This window comes from Pseudorasbora parva, chromosome 6 (genome assembly GCF_024679245.1).
Source record: "Pseudorasbora parva isolate DD20220531a chromosome 6, ASM2467924v1, whole genome shotgun sequence".
Taxonomy (NCBI): domain Eukaryota; kingdom Metazoa; phylum Chordata; class Actinopteri; order Cypriniformes; family Gobionidae; genus Pseudorasbora; species Pseudorasbora parva.
Window position 1 is genome coordinate 5102987 of NC_090177.1, and position 21678 is coordinate 5124664.

The following is a 21678-nucleotide window of genomic DNA, read 5'->3' on the forward strand; positions in this document are numbered from 1 at the left end:
TTAGAAGAGCTCTTGGAATGTAATTGGAACAGATTTGGTCTCCAACCTTGAGTTTCAAATTAAACTCACTACTCTACCACAGACTCAGACCATCAAGGTGGTTTTATCTCTTAATTTCCCAATTAACATTTCAGAATAATTTCGTTGTCTAATAAAGTTTGTTGTTGGTGGAAAGGAAGAAAACAGGGTCGCGTTAACCACACGCTCAGTCATAAATACATAAACACACTCTCTGTAAATACATTTCATTTGGCTCTCCTCAGCTCTGTCACCCACAAGTCCTCAGCTGGTCTCTCTCCCCGGTCATTGTTACAGTGTAGCTTTATCCGGTCTCTCCACGCCAATTACTACAAGCAGACACAGGTCTTTATCATCATGCACTTGACCTACTTGCTCAACGCTGGTCTCCCCGCTCTCTCTGTACTAAATGGCACCCTAAACCCTCACGGTCTTTATCTGAGTCCGCACTTTCCCAACGTTATGCCGGTTTGACTGCCTGGAAGAAGTCTGCTGCGTAGCTAGCACCAGTGTGGACTCAGCAGAAGTGCGCATCGAGGGCACAACGGCCACAAAGCAGCCTTCTGAGACCTAAAATGACAAATGGGACACCCTGCGGTATAGTGGACTTAACGGACATGTGCACGCAACGGCCATTGAAAGTCCACAAGACTGAAAGTGCACATGAAGTGTGCCATTTGAGACAAGGCCTTATGCAGACCTCGTGAAACCATGCCCTCTTGCCACAGTTTGGGTGGGTTGCACCAACAAGGATAAACCTTAAGTCTAAATTACACAAGGTTTATCTTATAATTCTGTTGCACCAAACTTTAAACCTTTTAAAATAAAACTCTTAAAACCGTTTAAAAATAAGCAGGTTTACATTTAAAACATCATTTTAATCCTGGATTTAATTTGAATTTAAAATTGATTAATTTTAATCCTGTTGCTCCATAACTTTAAACTCAGATTTAAATCTCAATTAGGGATTCATTTTAAATTTACAAGTGAGGAGTTTTAAATAAAATAGTGCACAAATAATTAAACTATGCAGATGACTGAACAGAGATAGAACCAGTGGGTGTGTCGTCATGTATCAGAGAGGTGTTTATTACTAATACAAATGAAAACTAAGCAAATTGAGCCGTCAGAGTGTGAGGGTCGTGGCGGCCTGTGAGTTTATGCCTGCTATCGAGTCCGGGATATGGATCCGTCACTCATCTCGGACTCAGTGCACCTCAGTCTCGGACAAAGAAAAGAAGAGTAGCTATATTTAGCATTTAACAGTCGGCAGCTGTGATGGTGAGGTGAACGCCAGTGATCGTGGCCGCATCTCGCGTTTTCATGCCCGCTCCACTCAATCAAACGGAATGTGCGGTGGGGACAGTTGTTTGTCATAAATTACGCTGCCACAATATACTCCATTAATTGATAGCCTACTATAAATATATTTCCATGCTTATGAAATCATCTCAGGTTACTCATCTAACCTTGTTCTCTGAATAGGGAATGAGACGCTGCGAAATGACACATATTGGGTACGCCCATGGGCGTGCTGATTGTCTGAAGCCCTTATAGAATCACGGCAATTCATTGGCTGATGGCACAGCGCCGCCCCTCTAGCTTTGAGCTATACTGGCACACGCCATCTTCACCCCAGATTTCTCTGCCGAGCAAGACGGCTTGTCGGCAGTGCGGGGAGCTTGGCAGCCTGCGCAGCGTCTCGTTCCCTATTCAGAGAACATAGGTTACGTGAGTAACCTGAGACGTTCTCTTTCATAGGTTCACTCGATGCTGCGAAATGACGCATATGGGGAAAGGTATACCACACACGCCAAGCTAAAGCGCTGCCGCATCTGACACGAACGTCAGGTAGACCTGAACGGCTGGATTAAGCTGACAGAACATGCGAACCCAGAGCCATGTCAAGATCTAAACTATAAAATTTAACAAAAGTGTGCGGTGAGGACCTTCCTGGCGCAACGCAAATGTCCTCCAAGAGAGCCCCCTTGGAGAGTGCCTAAGAAGAGGCCACACCTCTAGAAGAGTGTGCTCTAATCCCCAGAGGTGAAGGAACTCCACGCACCTCATAAGCTAGAGAGATAGCCTTCGTCACCAATGTGAAATGCTCTGCTTCAACGCGGCAAGCCCGCAGCGGCCGACTCCGAAACACACCAGCAACTGGTTAGACTTCCTCAAACTAACCGAACGATCAACATACAGCTTCAATGCCCTAACTGGGCAAAGCAAATGTAACCTCTCGTCCTCCGAGGACGCAAAAGGCGGAGGGTGGAAAGAATGGAGGACAGTGACATGCGAGCGGAAGGATGTGGACAAAACATTGGGCACATAACCCAGCCTGGGTCTCAGAGAGACCTAACTAGGCGGGGAGCAAAACCCAAGCAAGCCTAGCTAACAGAGAGGGCTTGCAAATCCCCCACTCGCTTAAAGAAGTTAGAGCCAATAAAAGAGCAACTTTAAAGAGTCAGAACCCGCTCCGCAGCTGACTCTGATGGCTCAAAGGGAGCACTCGTAAAGACCTCCAGGACAAAAGATAAGTCCCAAGAGGGTACACCAGGGGAACGAACTGGCCTCAGGCGCTTAACCCCTCTCATAAAAGATGAGACTAAGAATGCTTCCCAATGGGTCTCATAGTGGCGATAGCCGCTACATACGCTCTGAGAATAGTAGCCACAAACTTCTCCTGCAGAAACTGAACCAATAAGGCAGTCGACTGGACTTCTACTGTGGGCTGAACACCGTGCCTGAAAAACCTCCCACTTGGAAGAGTAAGCTTCCTCGTAGAGGGGGCTATGGCATTAGCGATGGTCTCCTGCACATCTGCTGGTAGACCGGTCCTTAAGACTGATGGCCTCTGGTAGGCTACACCCACAGTTTCCAGATCTCGGGACGAGGACTTTAGAAGATTGGCCTCGCTCTCTCTCACTCTGTACAGAACCGCCGGAATCAGCTTGATGGGCGGGAATGCATAGAGCTTCAACCTTGGCAAGGGGTGAGCGAACGCATCCACTCCCAACGGTGCAGGAGGATTTAGAGAGAACCAAAGCAGGCATTGGGACGACTCCTTCATAGAGAAGAGGTCCACCTCCACTCTCCCGAACCGCTCCCAGATCTAGGCTACTGTGAGAGGATTTAACATCCATTCCCCTGTCTTGGGTTTCTGCCTCGAAAAGGAGTCTGCCGCGAGGTTCAGAACTCCGGGGATATGGACTGCCCTGAGGAACAGGAATTTGCCCTGGGCCTACAGGAGGAGACGGCGTGCATGCCTGTCCAGGGTGCGCGACCGAGAGCCCCCATGGCGATTCACATGAGACACCATCGCCATGTTGTCTGTCCTGACAATGACATGGTGCCCTGTGAGGAGGTTGAGGAAATACCGAAGGCCCAGGAAGACCACTCTCAGCTCTGGGCAGTGTTAACGTGCCAGGCTTGAGTCTCCTCTGTCCAGATGCCGCACGCTGGACGGCCTTCGAATACCGCACCCCAACTTGTGAGGGAGGCGTCCGTCGTGATAATCTGGCGATGGAAAACGACCCCCGTGCTGACACCTCTAAGGAGAAAAAGAGGGTCTCGCCACACTGATAGGGCTCGAAAGCAACCTTGCGACACCCTCAGAAGGAGGTAGGGGGATCCTGTAATTCGGATCCCCACGTTTCATCCACCAATGGAAGGGCCTCATGTGGAACAGCCCCAGAGGAAGGACCTGGGAGGCTGCAGCCATGAGGCCTAAAGCCTGCGGCATGTCCCTATAGAAACATGATGGCCGGGCTAGAAGCGGGCCAGACATGTCCTGAAACTGGAAATCCGGGTTTCGGAGGACTCGGAGAGCAGCCAGGAGGCGGGCAGAAATGCTTGCGCAGTCTGACCCAGCCACAAACGCTCAGCGCGACTCTTTTCCCTGCCCAAGAATGAGCGGAAAGCTACTGTCAGGCCGCTTCATCCGCACCGAAGAGGTCTTTGTCATGGAAAGGGGCGACCACGAGCTCCCCAAACCGTGGCAGGTGGGGGATGACTTTGGTACTCCTGAAATTCCTTTGAACGGAGGGCGCTCTCTATGCTGGGAAGGAGAGGTGCTAGAAGAAACTCTAGTTCTCCTAGGCATGAACTGCATTTTTCCCAATAAATCCCCCTGAGAAATAGAGTGCGTCGAGGAGGAAAAACCTACTCCTTGTCGCGAATCTCAGTGAGGTTTAACCAAAGGTGGGCGTAAAGCAGCTTCCAGACCAGCCATCGAGCGCTCTACTGCACGTGTTGTGCTTAGTAGTTTGTAAGGCCAAAATCCTTGGCTATGCGGAGCTCTAAACAGCCGAGGATGAGTGGCCAGTGTGCATTAGATCGCCGGAATGGCGGAATAACCGCGCTCCACAGAACCAATGAGAATGGTGAAGTGAGCGGCTACCGTATTACAAGGCGGGCGGAAAACGGCTGCTTTCAGGATCTGGAGACCTAGTTGGTCGTTGAAAAACGACAGTTTCCTTATCAACGTGTGATACGCACTAGCACACTTAGAATTTTTTCATCGAGCTTAGAAGATTGCGATTCGTGGGAGCATAAGGCCAATCGATCGCAAGCTTCTCAGTCACGCAAAGCGTGTCGACGAGCTCGGAGTAGGCCGCAAAGGCTGCACATTTTTCTGGCAGCAAGTGGAAAAGCGTAGTCAAGCCAGACAGGCCCGAAATCCTCGGAGTCGGAAGCTGTCGGAAGCAAAGTGTAAGCCAGGCCGAAAGAAAGAGTCTCAGGTGCTTCCGGGCTGGGCATCAACAGTTTTATGCGTGCGTACAAGCGGAGCTAAGTGGTGTTAAGCGCGCGCTCAAGAGAGGGAGTGAGAGAAGGGAAATAGCCCGCTCACACTCGATGTCCTAGAGCTAAATATCCGAACCCCAGGCTGCGGTCGTGGGAGGCCTTGGGCACGCGGCGGGGGAATCAAACGGTTTTAAAATACCTTTTCAAGAGGGAGTACATAACAATATTCGCATTTCGAAGTGCCCTGAGCCACCTCACGCGCATGGGTGGGCCCATATACATAAATATATGAAATAAAATATAATGTATCAGCGAGTGCACGGCAGGGCAATGACGAAACTCCAACATATACTTCATCAGTTAGGAGAACAAAGTTCTGCCATCTGTGGCCGTTGAAGTAGTGAAGGAGAAAGATGCTTAAATCCAGTTTTTAAGGGTCAGATAAATCACACAAAGGGAGCGATGCTACTGCTTCGTGAAGGCAGAGAAATCTGGGGAGAAGATGGCGCGCGCAAGTATAGCTCAAAGGTGATGAGCTAGAGGGGCGGCGCTACGCCATCAGCCAATGAATTGGCGTGATTCCATAAGGGCTTCAGACAATCCCAATATGCGACATTCGCAGTGTCAAGTGAACCTATGAAAGAGAACCACACCTTGCCGCAATGTTTTGATTGCCTGCTTGATCAGTAACGGTTTCTCTATGTAGCGCTTTATAAAGACAGCTGATATTTTACAAGTTTATTTCCTATATTAACAAGAGCTTCTTGTCAGAGAGTTTCTGGTGGTCAATAAAGAAGAAAATTAAATATTTGTATAGTTGTTGTCAATGGTGAATCCAACATGGCGGCGAAAATTAATCGAAAATTTAGGTTTTAATTACAGTTTAAATTCTAATCCCCAATTTGTTAATCTGGGTTTAAAATTAAGTGGACACAACTCGATTAAAAATAAAGCCTAGACCAACAAATCCTAGATTAGCTCTAAACTGATCTTAATTTAATCTTTGTTGGTGCAACCCATCTTTTGTCTCTTATATTTAATTAATTTCCCCACTTGTTCTGGGACTTCCCCATACTGGTTGTCTCTTTTGGTGCCTGAATAATCTTTCAGAAGTCTCCAACAGATATGATATTTCACCTAAAATCAGCCAGGCAGAGCTCGGACTATTTCTGTCCATGCTCCGATTAGTAACCCATGCAGTTTCAATTTCTATTCCAGAAACTTCTTATCCATGCTACATTAGCACAGAGCCAGCCCAACCACTATGGTTATGAGGACTGGTGTGATATGGTCATATTTTCTGTATGAGCTGCAGCTGTCTAATGGTCTTTTTGAGAAGGCCAGTGAGGAGTCCATTATATTAGTGTAGAGCCGGTAGTTGCTTTGTAGGCGAGCACCAGTGCCTTGAATTTGATGCGAGTGGCCATTGGCAACCAGTGCAGTCTGATGAAGAGAGGTGTGACATGCGCTTTCTTGGGCTTGTTAAAGATCACTCTCGCCGCTGCATTCTGGATCATTTGCAAGAGTTTGATAGTGCATGCCAGAAGGCCAACTAGAAGAGCATTACAGTAGTCCAGTCTGGAGCGAACAAGAGCGTGGACCAGGAGTTGTGTGGCCTGCTCTGATAGGAAGGGTCTAATCTTTCTAATGTTATATAAAGCAAATCTGCAGGACTGGGCTCTTGCAGTAATGTGGTCAGTGAAGTTTAACTGGTCATCAATCGAAACTCCAAGGTTCCTGGCTGTCCTGGGCAGAGTTATGGTTGATGAACCTAGCTGACTGGAGACATTTTTATGAAGTGCTGGGTTGGTTGAGACAACAAGCAGCTCTGTCTTTGCAAGATTGTATTGAAGGTGATGCTTCTTCATCCAGCCAGAAATGTCTGTCAGGCAGGCAGTGATATGAACACCAACTGTAGATTCATCTGGTTAAAAATGAGACGTAGAGTTGAGTATAGCAGTGATAGGAAAAGCTGTGTTTTTGAATGAGAGATCCTAGTGATGACATGTAGATGGAGAAGAGAAGTGGTCCAAGCACTGAGCCCTGGGGAACCCCAGTAGTTAGATGATGTGACTTAGACATTTCACCTCTCCATCTCCATGATAGGACCTACCTGAGATATAAGAATTGATCTTCTTCAGACTTGACAGGAGGGTCTGATGGTTAACTGTGTCAAAAGCAGCAGACAGATCCAGCACGTCCTCTCTGTTGCCCTGAGTCCAGAGCGATGTTCACGGAAAACATCAGACAGCCAGGGGGCAGAAGGGGTAGTGGAGGTCTGGAAGAAAGGGGGCAAAAGCTGTCTAAGCAAGATGTTAGAGTGGAGTGAAGAGTGTCAGTAGCACTGTTAGTGACTAGAGCTGAGAACTGAGTAGGTGGAGGAAGTGAGGATGAAACCATAGTGGATTGGCGAGAGGGAGAGAGTGAGCGTAGATTATGCCAAAAGGTAATCTGCGGAGGAGTGTGTGTTCTGTCAGGGGAAAGAGGTTAAAAGTGATAAGAAAGTGGTCTGAGATGTGCAATGTAGTAACTAAAGTGTTGTCCGTGGAGCAGTAACGTGTGTAGACAAGGTCTAATTGGCTACCTGATTTTTGAGTAGCCGTAGTAGATACTCGCTTAAGTTCAAAGGAGGTCCGTAGAGTGGTGAAGTCTGTGGCTAGGTGTTTTTCAAGATGGATGTTGATGTCACCTAGTAGAATCAGAGGAGTGCCATCCTCAGGGAAGTTATAGAGTAACACATCCAACTCCTCCAAGAAGTTACCTAAGTTTCCAATTCCAGAGACCTTTTATAATAGAGAGTAAAGTAGCAGAGTACCTGTAGACTACGTAGATTATTAGGATTGCGGCGTCTGGTGTACAGAACGTGATTTACGAGTGTTAGTAGTAATAGTAGAGATTTAAAAGCACATGGTAAATACAGGTTAGAGAAATTAGAGAAATGACCAGATGAAAAAAGATTATGAAAAAAAAGAGCAATGTTTCTAAGTTCTGACTGCAGAATCACACCAAGATTCCTGACTTGATTTTTTTTTTGTTTTCAGACCCCTAGAGACAAGGTATGCGTTCACTTTGAGAATTTCATATTTGTCTAGTTAGGTCTTTGTTTAGCTGAAGAAAGTTTTGACAACTTCATCAATGCATTTGCACAGGGAGTCAATGGGGCTGTAGTCAATAGGTGATAGTGCTAAGTAGATCTGGGTGTCATCTGCATAGCTGTGGTAAGCAATTTGGGTCTGTCTCATGATTTGGCTCTGTGGGAGCATGTACAGGTTGAATAGGAGTGGCACAAGTATTGAGCCTTGTAGGACTCCACATGCCATAGTTGTCCACTCAGAATTAATGCCATCAGTACTCACATAAAAACCTCTCCATTTCAAGTATGACCTAAACCATGAAGGACCATCCCAGAAAGGCCAACCCAGTTTTCCAACCTGTCAAGAAGTATGTTGTGATGGACAGTGTCCAATGCAGCACTGAGGTCGAGGATCACCAGCAAATTGACAGAATAATTCTGATCATGTCCACCCTACTAGACAGCCCAAATTTCTCTAAGAGCAAACTGCTAACTCTACTCGGCCACCTAAACTTTGCAATGCGCATAATTCTGCAAGGCTTTCCTTCCATTTCACATCTTTGCTTCCTCGCATCTTCAGTTAGTAGACAAAATCTCTCTAATTAGTTAATGCAGTGATTAGCTTAAATTATGGATAACCTTAAACAGTGGAATGGTTTATCCTTTTTCTACAACAACCTGGTTTCTCTCCCCCATCGATATCCATCTTTTCACCAATGCAGCCCCCTCCATCAACTTCAGCTTCTGGCTCCAGAAGCGGACTTCAACTTGACACCAGTGCCTTACTATCCAAAATTAATCTTCCCATTTCATTTCACTTTTAACTTTTGCCTTTCCCAGACTTTTCTCTTTTGACTATTATGTTATTTATCTCATATCTCAACACAGTCAGCTGCCTTCAAATTAGTTCTCTTAAGGCTACTTAAATGGAATCAAATTTGACCAACTCATTTTCAGCTCACCCTCCTCCAAAATAACTAACTCATAAACCTTTATGCTTATCAAAGGCATCCAAAAAAAACACTCCTACCCACCCAGATGCTAGATGACCTTTAACGTAAGGCATACTCACCAAATGCATCTCCACTCTCTGCTTAGGCTACCATTCCATTAATACCACCCGCACACTCAACTTTTTTCGGTTGTCTCACCCTTCCAACCAAACCCTTTTATCCTATCTACACTTCAGAAATTTACTGATAATTCAAATAATCCCTTATGTGTCTTGGTCTTGATCTCAGCGGAGCTCTTTTCTCTCTTTTTCGCATGGGTGTTGCAACCATAGCTGCTCAAAAATGCCTCTTCCAGCAACAGATTCAAGCACTCTGTCGTTGGTCGCCGAAGGCTTTCAAGAGCTAGATTAGATCTAATCACTTTCACATCAAAAAAGCACATCAATCCCTTATCAGCTAATCAACTCATCGACACAGCCCACATTTCAACCTTCTCTTTCTCCACCGTTAGCACTTCAGCTTGTAACACTCAGAAACATAGCTTCATCCATCTCGATGTCCCTCGTCTATTTAGTCTCACCTCTGCAACTCATTGAACACCGCCCGCTTCCCACCCCTCTCTAGCTTTAGTACTTCTGCTTGCACTAAAAATTTGCTTTAATCTATCTTGAAGTTCCTCATCCTAAATTATTCTCACTAGTCTGCTTAACCACCCAATCGCGGTGAATATTAAACTCCTGTGAGATGCTGCGAGAGCTTTCTTGGCCAAAACAGCCAAATCTAACTGAACAACTGCTGGCGGGGATTACCTGTCCGATTGGCATGAGAAATTAACTCCCGTTAGACATTGTGAGAGCAATCCCAGTCAAAAATATCCAAACGTTTCCCTCCTTACTGCCATCGGGGCTTACCCTTACAATCACTGCGATTATTGATCTCCCGTTGGGTTTGATATGAAAGCCATTCCAAGCAAATGGCTAAATTCTAGCATTTGCCTGAAGAGAGCCAGAAAAATGTTTTTTTTTCCAGGGTGTAAAATAACACCCCATTTTCCAGGGTGAGGCTTTCCCATTCGATTTCCATGAGTATTGAACTCCCGTCGGACGCTGCCAGAGCCTCCCGGTCGAGTTGCTAAGCTCCATCTCTGTTCGACAGCCAGCAGGGCTAAATTGTCTGATGCTTTTAAGTATTGAACTCCCAAAAGAAGCTGTGAGAGCTGTCCAGGGTCCAGAAACCAACCCCCTCCCTGCTAACGCTATACCATCAGCCCTGTACTTAGTACATTTTGGGGGGATTAGTACTTTTTCAGGACAAAATTCCCATCTCGTAGCCCAGACAGCTCAGACAGTACACCAAATACTCATTTGTTTTATTCTATCATATTATTTGCGAGTGCGACATTTTTTATTAATGGGCTCTTTAAATGAATTTCAAAATCAATATTCAAATCTGACTTTGTCTAAAATGTGTTTTCTCTGTATGTAGAATCAGCTGGTTCAGACACAGACAGATGTTCATCAGATGATCCAGGACAGAATGAAGAAGATTCAAGAGATCAAGCATTCAGTAGAGATGAGAAAAGTGAGTGGAAGTTAAAGTAATGCAAAATGAAAAAAGCATTTTGATCTGCTTAATTAAGGTGCTGAATTAAAAAGATTTGTTTTTTTAAACTATAAACTTTCTCTTTAAATATGTACATATACACAATAGACATCTGCTAATTAATCTCATAGAGAAACACAGAGGAAGAGAAATCCTCCAGCGTCGAGCTCTTCACTGATCTGATCCGCTCCATTGAGAAATGTCAATCTGAGCTGATGGAGATGATGGAGGAACAGCAGAAAGCAGCAGAGAAACAGGCTGAAGATCTCATTAAAGAGCTGGAGCAGGAAATCACTGAGCTGAAGAGGAGAAACACTGAGATAGAGCAGCTCTCACACACTGACGATCATCTCCACCTCATACAGGTCTGTCTCATCAGTCATCATGTACATTATCACAGGAAAAACACTCTGATCGGTAAGAAAGTGTCCAATGGTGTGGCTAAAGGTTTCCTCTGTGTTCTGTCTTTTTGCTGCGCAAAATATTGTAATTTCAATTAAACTTTTATCTGGCACCATTTTACCATGATCTTGAATTTAGTTTTGGATATCAATGGATTATTGGTCTTTCATAATTCATCAAGATATTTGAATATTTTTATTTTATTTTAGATGCTTGCTATTATTAAATATTAGTTCTGTTTAGTCCCCTACAGTCCCCTATATAATAACTTAGTTAAAGCTCAAACAATAATCAGAGGTTATAGCTAGTTGTAACGACTCGTCACTCGGCATGGGATCCATATGCAAGCTTTATTAAAGGGTTACTTCAGCGATTAGCATATAGCTTTCTATCAAACCCTGGAGTATATTCAAGTATATTCAAATGATCGTTCAAATTATGTGATTTTCGCTTTTTTTGCAGAATCTGTTCGTTGAAATCACGAAGAAGCCTCTCCGTGTTTAAGATGGCATTAATGGTATATTTAAAAGCATATATTTTGAGGTTAAAATCACCTTGTTTTGTCTGTGTGTATTTCCATACTGGCTTTTGTTATTGCCCCGCCCTCCAAGGCACGCGTGGCTAATTATTTATGCAGCGCTCTGGCCGGCTGTAGAGATGATCTGAACGACGATGAAAGCGGCATAATAAGACTGGATAATATCCCTAATCTACAACTAAGCAAAGCTGAAGAAGAGGAAGAATGTATCAGACAGGCGTCAGACGAGTTGGACCGTAAGAAATCAGAGGCTATATATAGTAACATTTGACAGGGATAAAGACAGAGAAATGGGTCCAATCTGTAACTGTGGCTGTAGTGTAGGGGTAAGGTGCATGTCAAAGTTTTAAAGCAAATCGATCAGAGGTTCGAATCTGCCTTTTGCCACACTCTCTCTACTCCCTTTTCCCATCACATATCAGATTGGAAAGGCATTTATTTTCAAAAAGAATCTAGAAAATATTAGAAAAGTGGAAATAAAGCATCTAACATGTGTTAATTAATACGTGTTTCTCGGTTAGAGAGTGTGGCAAAAGGCGGATTCGAACCTCTGATCGATTTGCGTCAAAACCTAATGACATGCGCCTTACCCCTACACTACAGCCACGGTGACAGACTTTACCCATTTCTCTGTCTTTATCCCCTTCAAACAGACACACTTAGTTTTTAATTGTAGTGTCTGTTCTCTAACTGAACTGATTTTGTGAAGGTGAAGACAGTGGCAAAGTGATCCAGTAGCGGTGGCTTTGGGAATGGCCTCGTAGGGCAGCGAAGCATTCTGGGAATTGTTGTCTTTCATCCCCATGAGACAAAAATACATTTTCTGTCTTTTCTCAGTATAGAAAGCACCAAATTCAAAAACAATTCACATTTCTACTACATTAGTGACCCAGTTTAAATAGAGATTCAACTTCCCAGCGCTGAAGTACCCCTTTAAAGTCGTAGTCGTACAGGCAATGGTCAAGCACCAGTAAATGCAGCAAACAGGGTGCACACAATCGTGGTCAATGAGCAGGCCATAGAGTAGGGCAGGCAGAGAAAACAAACAATACAAACAGAGCAGAGAGTCAAAAGGCAGGCAGCAGTGGATCGTAGACGATATAAACAACAAGGTCACAACAAATAACGGAAAATAACGCTCAGAGATATTCGCCAGGGCAAAACAAAACTTCCCAGTGGGGTAGGAGAAAGAGTCAGCTTAAATAGACCAGTAAATAGCCTATAGCTGGAGCAGCTGATCGGTGCCAGGTACAGGGTTGATGGAGAATGTAGTGAGGGTGGAAGAAAGTCAATATTCTTGCAAGGGAGCCCTCTGGTGGCCAGAAGAGGGAATCACAGAGTCCGCTCTGTGACACTAGTACTTTGAAGAAATGCCGCCCCATGCTTGCTATTATTTCAATAGTATTTTTGTCTAGTCCCTTTAGTTTAGGCTGACCAAACGTCCTGTTTTCCCAGGACATATCCTGTTTTCAAGTCCTGTCCTGGCCCTAATATAACAATTACAGAGGGGGCATACTTTAAACGTGTTGGAATTAATAAGAAATGTTTGAGTTAATTTTGAGTATCATTTGAGTATCTCATTGCCGGGCCAAGTGTCCTGGTTTTCGGTAATCAAAATATGGTCACCCAATGCGTTCGATTGATATATCGCTTTTCAAGGCACTCAAAGCGCTTTACATAGAAGGGGGGAATCTCCTCAACCACCACCAATGTGCAGCATCCACCTGGATGATGCGACGGCAGCCATATTGTGCCAGAACGCTCACCACACACCAGCTGATTGGTGGAGAGGAGACCGAGTGATGAAGCCAATCAGGAGAGGGGGATTATTAGGAGGCCATAATGGACAGAAGCCAATGGGCAAATTTGGCCAGGATGCCGGGGTTACACCCCTACTCTTTGACCATTTTTTCTAATGTAGCTAAGAGCTATGCTAACGGCTAAGTTAGCTTAGAATGCTAACCAATTAACATTCACCCAAATTTGTCTACTTATACTGCGACCTAAAAGTATGTACTGTTTTTGTGAAGAAATACTTTCGAGTGTGCAGCAGAAGAGTAGGCTGCGCAAGCTTTAGGACATACTACTTTGTCATCTTGAATGGACGCTGTTGCTTAGTTGCGTGCATGCTGTCACCGTTTAAACTGCCCTATCAATCACTGTCAGCTAAAATCCTATGTATCGCAGAGAAGTGTACTGTGGTAGCACGTTGATCTGCCATTCATGGGTCTTTAATGCAGAGACTCCTCATGTGTTTGCAGTTTAAATATAATGATGCATTTAAAAGTTCAATGCTGCTGCAGGTGAAATATAATGTGGATAACACTGAATAAATATATTTTTGTCTGGTTAAATAATGTTAATTGATCACTCAAGCCCCTTAATCTAAATCTCTACTTAACGTCGGACTCGTGTATCCATCATGTTTGTAGTTTTTTAACACTTTTTATCTGCGTTTGTAGTTCAAATAAAATCGAAGACCTGCGGAGGATGTTGCGCAATAGAAGTTTCAGACAAAGTCTATTTTAAAATGCACGTTCAGCACCACCTCTCCCTTTTCATAGAGTACGGATGGTCGCAAAATTTAAAGTAACAGTAAATGCGAGCGCGCATTTAAACGCGATTTCAATAAGCCTATGTTAGGCTAATGCTGTTTGAAAGTTCGCTGAGGCATGATAATATTCCTCAATATTAAAGCTATCTGTGTAGTTAACCATCTCTTAGCTCTGTATCATGCTTGAAGAAAAAATTGGTCTCTATCTGCACTTTGAATATTGAGAATATTGAGTACTTTGATTATGGTTGTACTTATTGTTTGCACTTGATTCATGATCAATTTGTGGAAAAGAGTTCAGTTATGAGGTCAAAAGTTGTAAAAGCTCATACCGTGCAATTCTAAGGTCAGAAAAGCCAATCAAAAAAAGAAGCCAGTCAGGAGTTGTCAGGTGAGTTAGTAATTAATAGTCAGAAAGTAGAACTGAAATTACATTCTCATTACGATATGATATATATATATTAGTGGTGGGCTGTTATTGGGGTTAATGTGCTGTGTTGACGTGAGACTCTTATCGGGCAATAAAAAAAATATCGCCATTAATCTATTCTCAAAGTTTGGACCGAGAGAACGAGGAGAACGAGTCTTCGAACCTGTGTGTTTGCCTACTGTCAAATTACCACATCAAATGTGATGTGCTAACATGGATGCAGCTATGAAGCCGCCAGGATTGCTTCAGGGAACTGAATGTCTCGTTTATGTATATAACCCTTGTTCCCTGAAGAAAGGGAACTGAGATGTTATGTCAGTACTGACGAAATAGGGGTTTCACTTAGAAAGCCAGCTGCCTTCTATCTCAATCAAAACGATCCAATGACATGAAAATATCATGGGTCTGTGGAATTTGCTTAATGCAATCCCGCCCCACTGTGTGGGTATAAACGGCATTGCACAGCAGTCACACATTTATGTTACATGCTGAGGAACCAAGGGCAACAGCCCCAGGCCATACCAGCGGTACAGCGGACGTAACATCTCCGTTCCCTTCCTTCAGGGAATGAGGGTTACATATGTAACCGAGACGTTCCCTTTCAGTCAGTACTGACGAAATGGGGGTCCAGGTCTAATCACGCCACAGCAGCTGTCTTCCAGCATCCTGGGCTGACCTGTGCACCCAGCCTCGGAGTTTTACATGACGAGGGGCCAGCTAAGCTACCAAGGTACACTGAAAGGCATATCCCACTTGGAGAAATGTAATCACAGTGCCTACCCGTAGGGATGACTTAGGAATACACGTATGACCCACCTATGGGCTGCATATGGAAGAACCGGGAGTATCCAGCCACAGATGGAAAAGTTTTTCAACCCCAGGGGTGGCAAGGGTCTTGCCAAGGGAAGAAGCGCTCAAAGAGACTTACCGTGGAGAATACACGTGACAGTTGGCCTGCGGGGGAACCGTGCACACGGAGCACCTAGCCTGACACGAGGGCTGGGACCATACGGGCATGTGTAACGGAGGCCAGCTAGTAGAAGTTGCTGTGCGAGTAAACCTCACTCCTCTGACCTTAAGAGACGCTCTAGCGACTGACGCTAGAGGTTGCAGCCTTTAGCCTCCTTGTTAGAGCGTCCGACTCTCATGCCGGCGGACCCGGGTTCGAGTCCCGGTCCGAACAGAAGGGGTTACATTGGTGCCGTGACCCGGATGGGAGTGAGGTTTAGGGGGGTGAGTGTAACGGAGGCCAGCTAGTAGAAGTTGCTGTGCGAGTAAACCTCACTCCTCTGACCTTAAGAGACGCTCTAGCGACTGACGCTAGAGGTTGCAGCCTTTAGCCTCCTTGTTAGAGCGTCCGACTCTCATGCCGGCGGACCCGGGTTCGAGTCCCGGTCCGAACAGAAGGGGTTACACATGCACACTGAAGCTGGCATCAACAGTGCTGGATGAACTTAGGGCCTTCGGTGAGGCTCACCTGAGCAAATAAGCGCACGTATCCAGCCCGTGGAGTGGAATAATATTTTCTTATGCAGCACTGTTCTGAATGTATTGTAATTTTTGTAGACTTTTGCCAGGAATCCCAAAAAGGAGAGCGTTGCTGTAGTCCAGCCTGGATGATATAAATTATAAGCATGGACAAGTTTTTCTCGGGCCGAGGACAGACCCTTGCGGGACACCACAAGTGACTGTATGCGTCTGAGACTTTACACCTCCCAAGGAAACATACTCGGTTCTTCCAGACAGGTAGGACTGGAACCAGCTCAAAGCAGTGTCAGAGAGTCCGATAGAATGATGGAGACGCTGAAGGAGGATATTGTGATCAACGGTGTCAAAAGCAGCAGATAAATCCAGTAAAAAGAGCAGCGATGGTGTGCCGGTATCAGCTGCCATCAACAGGTCATTTGTGACCCTGATCAGGGCTGTTTCAGAACTATGAGCGGAACGGAAAACGGACTGAAATTTTTCAAAAAGGGAGTTTGAATTTAGATGATCCTGAAGATGGGCAGCAACAACTTTTTCTAGAACTTTGGACAAGAATGGAAGGTTGGAAATAGGCCTGTAGTTTGCAAGAACTTCAGGGTCTGAAGTGGGGGTTTTTAGAAGGGGTTTGATGACAGCAGTTTTAAGAGCAGATGGAACATGACCAGTATGTAGAGAATGGTTGATGACTTTGGTTATTAAGGGACTAAGAGAGCTGATGTGTGTTTTCACCAAAGCTGTAGGTAAAGGGTCCAGCATACAGGTGGAATCTTTCATCCTGCTGATGATGTCCTCAACTTGTTTCTTAGAGATTTCAGGAAAACAACAGAGAGGCTGGAAGGTCCCAGGCTGTGGGTCAGCAGTAGGGACAGATAGAGCAGCAGTGCTGGAAAGGAGAGAGCGGATGGTCTCAACTTTTTTCCTAAAGAAGGTGATGAAGCTGTTGCATTTCTCTTCTGATGTGTCATTGTGTGAAGTAGTTTGTGGCTTGATGAGATGATTTATTGTGGAGAAAAGCTGCTTGGAGTTCCCCTGATTTTCACTAATGATGTTTGAGTAGAACTGTGTCCGTGCTTTTTTTTAGTGACATTGAGTAGGCCTTCTGATGTTCTTGATAGGCTATTTTGTGAACAGTAAGTCCAGTTTTTGAAACACGTTTCTCAAGTACACGCCCTGCTGTTTTCATTTTCCGTAGCTCTGGAGTGAACCAAGGGGATGTACGAGAGAAAGTTACTATTCGTGTTTTTTCAGGTGCATGGAGGTCCAAAATACTGCTCAAAGTGCTATTATAAAAGTCCACTGATTCATTTACAGATGTGAAATTTGCTGAAGGGATTTTCATGAGGTCCAAAGCCAAAGTATCTGGGTTGATATTTTTTTATGTTTCTGAAATGGATTAGACGTTTTGGATTGATGTAATGAGAAAAGTTCACCTCCATTGAGATGGCTTTGTGATCGGACACTCCAAGATCATATACCAGTAGATTTTCAATGGGGACAGAGTCAGTAATCACCAGATCAAGTGTATGTCCTCTGTTGTGTGTTGGGACATCCACATGCTGTTTGAGATTAAGACCATCCAATCGCTGTAAAAAATCAGCTGCTGGGTGACAGGAGGGGGTGTCAACATGAATGTTCAAGTCTCCAAGTATAACAATGTTAGCAGATGTGGTACAGAATGAAGTGAGAAATTAATTTATCTCTGACATAAAAGCTGGATTTTGCTTAGGAGGCCGGTAAATAAGAAGAATAGTCACAGTGAGAGGTGGTTTGCATCTGAAGGCAAGGCATTCAAAAGTAGACTGTTCAGGCAGAGACAATGGGGTGAGTTTTAAGTCACTGCGATGTAGCGTCATGTCGCCCTAAAGAGAAGATCCGAAGATTATCCAGCCGGTCGGCAAGTGGCTACTCGCTGAGCTGGGGAGATGTTACTTTATCCAGCAAGGGCTAACTTGGCAGTGAAGTGTTGTCCGTTTAGACGCTGTTTATGCTGGTGTTGATGAGTGATATCAAGACCAGGGCCAGTAAGCAGTAATAAAAACTCTAATGCAACGGCTCAGGTACAGGCAGCACAAAAAAGATAGCCAGCAACAACAGGTATGATGCAAAAAATCCATACATCCATATAATCCGAAAAATAGCAGATAGTGACTTAGCAAATCCTTTGCTGTTTCCTAATTGGAAGCACTGAAGCAACCGCAACAATCCAAACAAAAACAGCAGAAGCGAACGATGAACAACGTCCTCTCAGAGATCGCCAGCAATCAGCAATAGTCCCAACTGCAGCCCTGATCGTTTGACTAGTCACAGCCACAAGAAAACTAAACAAAATCTAAATCTAACTGTACAGTTAACTTGGTTTGTGGGTGGAGAAGCGGTGAACAGACAACGCCAGCGTCCTCTCCCCCGCGTTACTAGGCAACATTCTCATATAGGCCAGGGAGGTGCTGTTGCAAGGAGTATGAGTTCAGAGAACCAGGTCCGGCCGGGCCAATACGGGGCGACCCTTAGGACCTGCTCCCTGTCCTCCCTGATCTTGCACAGGAGCTGTGCGAGAAGGCTCACTGGGGGAAACACATATTTGCGTAGGACCCGCGGCCAGCTGTGCACTAGTGCATTCATGCCGAGGGTCCCCTCGGTCAGGGAATAGTACCAGCGGCAATGGGAGGAGTCGTGGCAGGCAAACAGATCTATCTGTGCGTCGTCAAACTGGTCCCATATATGCTGAACCCCTTGGGGATGGATTCTCCATTGCCCCGGGAGATGCAGAAACCGCGACAGCTTGTTGGCTGCTCGGTTCAGGTCCCTGGGAATGCAAATGGCACGAAGCGACCTCAGATGCTTCTGACTCCATAACAAGAGGGGGTGGGCGAGTTGTGACATCCAGCGTTAGCGTAGACCACCCTGGCGGTTGACGTACGTTACTGTCACCATATTGTCTGACCGGACCAGTACGTGCCTGTCCTTGAGCAGGGCTCGGAATCGGTGCAGGGCAAGACGTACGGCCAGCAACTCGAGGCAATAGATATGCCACGCATGCTGAGGTTCCTTCCAGGCCCCAGCGACAGCATGACCATTGCACATGGCACCCCAGCCTGTGGCAGAGGCATCCGTGGATACCACAACATGCCTGGAAACTTGTTTTAAGGGATTTCCCACTCGTAGAAACTGGAGGTTCCTCTACGGGGTGAAGGTATGATGGCAGGCCGAGGTCACTTGGACCCGGAACGTGTCGCGTTGCTATGCCCACCTCGGGACTCGGTCGCGAAGCCAATGCTGAAGCGATCGCATATGGATCAACCCGAGCAGCGTTACTGTGGCTGCGGAAGCCATATGCCCCAGGAGACTCTGAAATTGTTTCAGTGGGACCATGTTCCTGCATTCGGCAGGTCAGCAGAGACTGCGAGCACTCGCTCGTAAGCTGCACCGACATTGCAACCGAGTCGATCTCTATACTGAGAAAAGGGATCCTCTGCACTGGAGAGAGTTTGCTCTTTTCTCAGTTGACCCGAAGGCCCAGACGGGCACATTGTTGCATCTTCCTCTTTATGATGTGCTAAACGTTTTCTACCAAAGACCACAGAAGCCATGGGAGAATCTATTATAAGAAAATGAATCTCCTCTGTGTGATTACCCGAAGTGATGAGACTCTCTAGAATCATTGATGTATGGTAGAGACTGGCAGCCCAGGGCACTGTCCGAGATCGGGTGGGTGAGTGACACCACCGGAATCTGGAGTTTGTGGGTAAGATTGAGGTCCAAAAAATTCCTGTCACCTCCTGAGTCCACTAATGCTTGACAAGCACCAGACACAAATAAATCTTCCAGATGATTAGTTCAAACATAACTCACACAAAACCCAACTCAACACCCCAGACCTCAAATCAACAATCTATGGCCATAAAGATGTGGGCTCCATTTAGTCTGCAGCAACTAACAACATCTCTCAGCTAAGTACATTATGGCCTTGCAAGCTTTGGGCCACACCAAGATAATGGCAGAGGTTATTTGATCTCCAAGACAAAAGATTCAAAACATAGCTTCTTCTCCACAACCTTTAAATGAACTCTGAGCGACATAAAGGTGAAATCCACAAAAAAAAACCAGCAGATACTAGATCAAATCATTCAAAAAGAACGATACTTGGATTTTCATTGAAACATTCTTCTACTGAAAAATTCTATATCATGTCTATAACCAATACACATGCTTATTATGCTTAAAGGTCCCGTTCTTCGCATGTGTTTTCGAAGCTTGGATTACGTTAACAGTGTGCAATATAACATGAGTTCATGTTTCGCGGGTAAAAAAACACAGTATGTTTCACACAATTTACTTATCTGTACAGCGCTGTTTCCTCTGTCCTAAAACGGCCTGATGATTTCCTTGTTCTATGAAGTCCCTCCTTCAGAAACACGTAAGGAGTTCTGATTGGGCCAGCGCTTCCCGTGTTGTGATTGGACAGCAGCTTAGTGCACTTTGCCCGAAAAGGTCCCGCCTCTTACCATAACAGGGAGATGCGAGCGCTGAATGCGTGCTCTTCTCCACGTGAGAGAGCAACAAGGCCACGCCCCCTATTTTGCATGTACTTGTGGGCGGAGGGTTAGTCAACAAACGGTTCTAGTGACGTCATTACAGCAGGAAGTGCAGCGGTGTAGTCCAAACCGGCCGTTCGCTGTAGGCTCATCGGATTGGAGAACAGAGAAATTAATTTTACTTGCAAGGCCACCAGTGCAGTAATAGTCCAAACACAGCAGGAAGCAAACACCAGGACAGAGATCTGGGAAACTGTTGAAACAATAAGACCATGACCTGATCTGACACTGAACACAGCAAACACAGGACAGATATAGGTGCCAGGAACAAGTGACAGGTGCCACTGATCTGATCAGCTCGTCAGCGAATTAGGGCAACGCTGATGATCAAATTAGACCAGCTAAAGAACACAACACAAAAAGCAGGAATGAACAAGCGGATCCGTGAACTGTGACATGCATATGTTAGATTAAAATGCTATTTCTATTTGATATAACTTCTACCTTAATTTTGTTGGTGTAATCTAATGTACAGTATGCATAAGGACTAGCTATCATGTTAGATAAGTACAGCATCAAAACATGACAATTTATTTGATTAAAATCATGTTTAATCTCCAAACTCACTTTATAATGTCAGTCAAGTGTTTTAAACAACCTTCTATGATCCAATGAGACTTATCACACGTTTTGTCAGGTTAATTACATTATTTTACATTAAAGGGGTCATGAAATGGCTTTTTATTTTTTTATACTGTTGTCTGAAGTCAACTCATGATGTTTGTTGTTTTTACATAAAAAAATATCATAATGAATAAGTAATAGGCTATTTTCTACCCTGTTTTGAGGCTCTCTCATGGAACGCTCTGTTTTTATGGGTGTGCCGCACTGAAGACTTGGAAGTAAATGGTCACTGCTATGATTGGCTAAGCTTTGCATATTATAATTTTGTCCCCATAACGTAGGGATTACCAGCACACACACACACACACACACACACACACACACACACACACACACACACACACACACACACACACACAAGCCTCACTGCAGAGTCAATGAAATCAGCATGTTCAAAACTTCCAAGATTGTATTTTTCCATCAAATATCACATCAAGAGAGTGAATGACGCACATCAAGAGAAGGAATGTTTCACTTTTTAAGGTGCCTAACGCCAGGCCAGTGATACATTTTGGTATCCTGTCCGGAAAACACATAGCCCTGGGACGTCTGGCTTTGAGAGCGCTGGCTAATACATGTCAGAGTCCCATACATGTCCCATACAGAATACATGTTCACGGAGCCCATTGTTTGTGCCCTAAATTATTACATTTCTAACTGTGTG

General features: G+C 45.0%; 1 protein-coding gene across 1 annotated transcript in view; it reads left to right on the forward strand.

The window, feature by feature from the left end:
• LOC137078301 (E3 ubiquitin-protein ligase TRIM39-like) overlaps positions 1-21678 on the forward strand; it is a 163873-nt gene that overhangs the window by 128555 nt on the left and 13640 nt on the right. The window contains exons 3-4 of the mRNA XM_067445478.1: positions 10273-10368; positions 10521-10754. Of these exons, the coding sequence (XP_067301579.1) occupies positions 10273-10368; positions 10521-10754 (330 nt within the window). The remainder of the gene's footprint in view (positions 1-10272; positions 10369-10520; positions 10755-21678) is intronic.